The 6,000-nt window shown below is 55.3% G+C and overlaps 1 protein-coding gene across 1 annotated transcript in view; it reads left to right on the top strand.

Moving 5' to 3' along the window:
- Positions 1-3,265: 3,265 nt before the first annotated feature.
- The window catches only part of BCL2L11 (BCL2 like 11), a 47,113-nt gene continuing 44,378 nt past the window's right edge, over positions 3,266-6,000 (top strand). Inside the window, exon 1 of the mRNA XM_065401839.1 lies at positions 3,266-3,728. Within this exon, the coding sequence (XP_065257911.1) occupies positions 3,266-3,728 (463 nt within the window). The remainder of the gene's footprint in view (positions 3,729-6,000) is intronic.

The raw sequence follows: 6,000 nt of genomic DNA, 5'->3' as shown, positions 1-6,000 counted from the left end.
TGGGGGGCGGCGCTGAGGGGCTCGGTGCGGGTGTCTCTGGGCGGGGGGGGGCGCTGAGGGGCTCGGTGCGGGTGTCGCTGGGCGGGGGGGGCAGCGCTGAGGGGCTCGGTGCGGGTGTTGCTGGGCTGGGGGGCGGCGCTGAGGGGCTCGGTGCGGGTGTCGCTGGGCTGGGGGGCGGCGCTGAGGGGCTCGGTGCGGGTGTCGCTGGGCGGGGGGGGCAGCGCTGAGGGGCTCGGTGCGGGTGTCGCTGGGCGGGGGGGGCGGCGCTGAGGGGCTCGGTGCGGGTGTCTCTGGGCTGGGGGGCGGCGCTGAGGGGCTCGGTGAGGGTGTCTCTGGGCGGGGGGGCGCTGAGGGGCTCGGTGCGGGTGTCGCTGGGCGGGGGGACGGCGCTGAGGGGCTCGGTGCGGGTGTCGCTGGGCGGGGGGACGGCGCTGAGGGGCTCGGTGCGGGTGTCTCTGGGCTGGGGGGCGGCGCTGAGGGGCTCGGTGCGGGTGTCTCTGAGCGGGGGGCGGCGCTGAGGGGCTCGGTGCGGGTGTCGCTGGGCGGGGGGACGGCGCTGAGGGGCTCGGTGCGGGTGTCGCTGGGCAGGGGGACGGCGCTGAGGGGCTCGGTGCGGGTGTCGCTGGGCGGGGGGACGGCGCTGAGGGGCTCGGTGCGGGTGTCTCTGGGCTGGGGGGCGGCGCTGAGGGGCTCGGTGCGGGTGTCGCTGGGCGGGGCGGGGGGACGGCGCTGAGGGGCTCGGTGCGGGTGTCTCTGGGCTGGGCGGCGGTGCTGAGGGGCTCGGTGCGGGTGTCGCTGGGCGGGGCGGGGGGCGGCGCTGAGGGGCTCGGTGCGGGTGTCTCTGGGCGGGGGGGGCGGCGCTGAGGGGCTCGGTGCGGGTGTCTCTGGGCTGGGGGACGGCGCTGACGGGCTCGGTGCTGAGGGGCTCGGTGCGGGTGTCGCTGGGCGGGGGGGGCGGCGCTGAGGGGCTCGGTGCGGGTGTCGCTGGGCGGGGGGGGCGCTGAGGGGCTCGGTGCGGGTGTCTCTGGGCGGGGGGGGCTGAGGGGCTCGGTGCGGGTGTCGCTGGGCGGGGGGGGGCGGCGCTGAGGGGCTCGGTGCGGGTGTCTCTGGGCGGGGGGGGCCGCTGAGGGGCTCGGTGCGGGTGTCTCTGGGCGGGTGGCGCGGCGCTGAGGGGCTCGGTGCGGGTGTCTCTGGGCGGGGGGGGCTGAGGGGCTCGGTGCGGGTGTCGCTGGGCGGGGGGGGCGGCGCTGAGGGGCTCGGTGCGGGTGTCGCTGGGCGGGGGGGGGGCGCTGAGGGGCTCGGTGCGGGTGTCTCTGGGCTGGGGGGCGGCGCTGAGGGGCTCGGTGCGGGTGTCTCTGGGCGGGGGGGGGCTGAGGGGCTCGGTGCGGGTGTCGCTGGGCGGGGGGGGGGGGCGGCGCTGAGGGGCTCGGTGCGGGTGTCTCTGGGCGGGGGGGCTGAGGGGCTCGGTGCGGGTGTCTCTGGGCGGGGGGGGCCGCTGAGGGGCTCGGTGCGGGTGTCTCTGGGCGGGGGGCGGCGCTGAGGGGCTCGGTGCGGGTGTCTCTGGGCTGGGGGGCGGCGCTGAGGGGCTCGGTGCGGGTGTCTCTGGGCGGGGGGGGCCGCTGAGGGGCTCGGTGCGGGTGTCTCTGGGCGGGTGGCGCGGCCCGCCCCGAGGGGAAAAGGCGCGCGGGCAGCAGGGCCAGGCGGGCCCGTGTGCGCCTGGCTGCCGGTTTGTAAACAGTGGCCTCACGCGGGGCGGAGCGGGCCCGCCCCCGCCGCGCCCGGATTGGAGGCATGGCGGCCGCGGGCGCTGCGTGCGGGGCGGGAGCGCCCTCCCCGGCCGGCGGCACGGGCAGTGTGCACTGCGAGCGCAGCCGAGCGGGCGCACGGCCGGGTCCCGCGGGGCAGGGCGCGTGTGGCAGCGGCCGGTTGGCCCCCGGGGGGGCGGTTTTGTTTCTCAGGCGAGGAGGCGGGCGCCGAAAAGGTGAGTGAGGCGGGACGGGGCCTCCGGGGCTGCCCCCGCGGCTCCTTTGTGTGGCCGCGGTCCCCCGCCGGCTCGCTCGCCTGCCTCCCTTTGTTGGGCTGGGCGGGGGACCCTCCTTCCTATGTGCCCCCGCGGGGGCGGGCGGGCCGGGACCCGGCCGCGGGGGGCCGGTCAGAGCCTGGGGGCGGCCCTGGGCTTCTGCTCTGCCCCGCTGTGCTTCGCTTCGGTTCGGGTTCTGCTTCTGCGTCGCTCCCGCCGGTTCCTGCTTGTCGCCACCGGCCGGGATCGCCCCAGCGCGGCAGCAGGAAGTCTGCGGTCCCGGAGCGTTTTTCCTGGGCGAGTTTGCAGTATAATGTACAACTCCCACCCCCCAAAAAAAAATAATAATAAAAAGATGAGTCTGGAGTCTGTTGTTTTAGGAAGTCCGGCGCGGGATTCGCGGAGACATTGTGTACTAAAGGCTGTAGTTGTGGGTTTGGGCTCTGTGTGTGTGTGTATGTGTTAGTGTGGTTGTCTCGGGGTATTTTTCACAAAGCGTTATTGCTTTGTTTGGGTGGGGAAGTTGCAGTGTTTTTCAAGCTGACGTTTTTAGTACTCCCCTCTCCCTTGAAGTTTGTAGTAGGAAGGAGGATTTGTTGAGTTAGCATTAAAAGGGTAAGGAGGGGGGTGAAGGAGAGCCAGTCCTGTGCAATCTACAAACTCTATTGTGACGCACTTACTACAACTGATTGCTGCTGCCAAACCTCCTCCAGACTTGCTGTGATCAGCACATTAGATAGAACAATGGGGCTGGAACAGGGAACATGGCCAGGAGGCTCTGCACAATCACTGCAAATACTCCTCACTCTTGCATTTCAGCACAGTATCCGATCCTTTTATTTAATCACTTGAGGAAATCAGAGCTTATTGCTCTTTTTTTTTTAATTAACTGAATCAAAGCTTCATACAGATTTGGAGCATAATGGCCTGGCTGATAAATTCCACTTTAAAACTAAATTCCTTTTGTTTGGACAAAGGCTTTTCACGGTTTATACTTTTGATGCAGGTATCCTAGGAAGGGTGGAAACAGTGGACAGGAAACTACCCATAGAACTGATAGCACTTGATTGTATTTGGGGTATGGGGAAAGAAGTGAGTAGGTTAAAAGCAAGAAGAATGTACGCTGAAAGGCATATGCAATACCACTAGAATTCTAACAATATAAGTAAGGACATTGAGAATTTATTGGAAAACCTATTAGATATTATTACAGTATTATAATAAAGCCTGGAGAGCTTACTCATAATGTCTTCCTATTTCTTTGCAGGAAAAAAAGACCAAATGGCAAAGCAATCTTCTGATCTAAATTCAGAGTGCAACAGAGAAGGTGGACAGTTTCAGTCAATTGAAAGGCCAAGTCAGCCTCAGCATCTTAGACCTGGGGCCCCTACCTCTATACAAACACAGTATCAAGGTAATCATTCAGGTGAGGGGGACTTCGCCCAGCAGCCCTCAGGGAGCTCTTCGCCCAGCAGCCCTCAGGGACCATTTGCACCACCCAGTAGCCCCAGTCCATTTGCTACCAGATCCCCACTTTTCATCTTTGTAAGAAGATCCTCACTGCTGTCTAGATCCTCCAGTGGGTATTTCTCTTTCGACACAGACAGGAGTCCTGCGCCTATGAGTTGCGACAAGTCCACGCAGACTCCAAGTCCCCCTTGTCAAGCCTTTAATCATTATCTAAGTGCAATGGGTAAGCAAGATCATGGTAAGAAACCTTTTAGCTCATGGTTTATGTTTTTCAATAGGTTCTGAATACCCCTGTGGACATTGTATTGCTTTCAGCATCTCAATGTTAATATTGAGGCAGCCAAATTTTTCAATAAGAACAAAATACTGTATATTATACAGTGACATCAGGCTGAGCTATTAAACAACAAAAGTAAAATTGAAAACTGCCTTATATTTTATGAACTGATTGGGTAAGATTTGAATTCAGTGAACATTTCCTAACGAATTGGAAAGTGGTCCAAGTATCCCTCTTGCCTTTGATTTTCACAGCACATGGAATGTGTTCTGGTAAATTTAAATATTTTGGATTGTTTAAGTCTGATACAAAGTCTATAAGGGGACAGTTCTTTTTATTTGAAATAACTTGTGACCTTACCATGGAGATTTGTCTGTCCAACTAAGGAAGTTGCAATGGAGAGAGGAGATAAAATGTAGAGGCCATATTGCTTCGTATAATAAACATAATCTTGGTAGCAAACACTGGAATATAGCACTAAGATTGGAGAGAAGTTTCCATTACTACAAATTCTTAGCTGTTTCCTGAAGATCCGGTTAATCAGAATACTGGGAGGAAAAGATGTTTACAAACCAGCTCTCTTCAGTTTCTGTTGTCTCTTATTTTCTGGAGTTTTAAAGTTGTCTGTAGATATCCATCTTGGGCTGAAATTTCTGAACTGGCATTTTTTTTACACATGTTATGCAGGGAATCTGTACAGTTTTTAAAAATATATTTTAAGTTTTCTGATTTTTGATTTCAAATAGGTTTATGAAATGTTATTTTGATATACTTTGCAGCTTCATGCTTAGGTAATACTTTAATACACCATCTCTTCCTAAAAACACATGTAAGATGACCACACTATTTGACTAACAGAGTTAGTATACTTGCATAGTAATTATGAAATACTTGTCTAAAATTTAAGATTTTTAGTTGTAATGTACATGGATGAGTCTGGAGGCTTAAAGGGTCTTTGTGTATGCCTGTCTGGAAAGTGCCCATCAGTAGGATGTCTGAACAGGTGTCCCATTTGGCTGAGTCTTCTAAGACACTCTGCAACATTTCCTTGGCAGATAGTGAATTTGATGTTTGCCACAGAAGTCTGTAAAAGGCGGGTGGTAGGGTATGAGACTCTGAGTTATCTATGTTTGGAGTCAGAGTAGCAGCCGTGTTAGTCTGTATCCGCAAAAAGAACAGGAGTACTTGTGGCACCTTAGAGACTAACAAATTTATTAGAGCATAAGCTTTCGTGGGCTACAAAAGTGGGTTGTAGCCCACGAAAGCTTATGCTCTAATAAATTTGTTAGTCTCTAAGGTGCCACAAGTACTCCTGTTCTTTATGTTAGGAGTGGAGAGAAGACTACTAGAGGTGTATTTTCCCAAGTGAGGAACTTTCCGTGCCTTTGTAGGAGTCCAGAGGACCATCTCTCTTCCCCCTCATCTTTCAAAGTTTCTTTCTAGAGTCCACCTTCTGGTTAGGAAAGAGTGGCTAGGACTACTTTCAGAGTGGTAGCTGTTTAATGTACTGTGTATATATACCTGCTACTGTATTTTCCACTCCATTCATCAGATGCAAGTGGGTTTTAGCCCACGAAAGCTTATGCCCAAATAAATTTGTTAGTCTCTAAGGTGCCACAAGGACTCCATGTTGTTAGGACTACTTTGGATCCTGTGGTACTCCTCCTTAATCCATTGTAGGGGTTGTTCTTGACTGCCTGTTACTTATGACAAGGCATGTGGGGGTGAGATTTTTTTCCCCGAAGCCAACTGCAGTGGTCTCCAAAATGGGGTTTGTGCCGCTTCGGCAGTTAGGTGGCTTTTTTTTTTTTTTTGCTTGGGGCGGCAGGGGGTGCGTGCTCAAAAAGGTTTTACTGATAGGAGTGTGCGATCAAAAAAGTTTGGATACCACTGAACTAGAGGACTCAGCTCCTTGCTTCCCATCAAAATTAATGGAGGTTTTGTAACTAAGTGTCTTGGACAGCTTTGAAAATCTTACCTGTAATGTGTGTTTTGTTTTTTTTTTTTAAATGTGTCTTAAGGACCAGTTTGAGATTATGAAACAATTCTTGTGACTTTAGGTAACGTTTGAATCCACATCTCCAGAGGTGAAAAAAAGACAATTGTAGTAAGCAACTTGCAACATCTGTCCCACTTTCCTTATATTACAGATGAAGGTAGAGAGGTTAAAGTAAGCTACAAAGAGTCAGTTTTCTAAGGAACCAATACTAAAGTCTGTATGCCCAAATCTCAG

This window comes from Emys orbicularis, chromosome 3 (genome assembly GCF_028017835.1).
Source record: "Emys orbicularis isolate rEmyOrb1 chromosome 3, rEmyOrb1.hap1, whole genome shotgun sequence".
NCBI classification, from domain to species: domain Eukaryota; kingdom Metazoa; phylum Chordata; order Testudines; family Emydidae; genus Emys; species Emys orbicularis.
The sequence above is the reverse complement of the archived record's forward strand: the minus strand, read 5'-3'. Positions and strand labels throughout refer to the sequence as shown.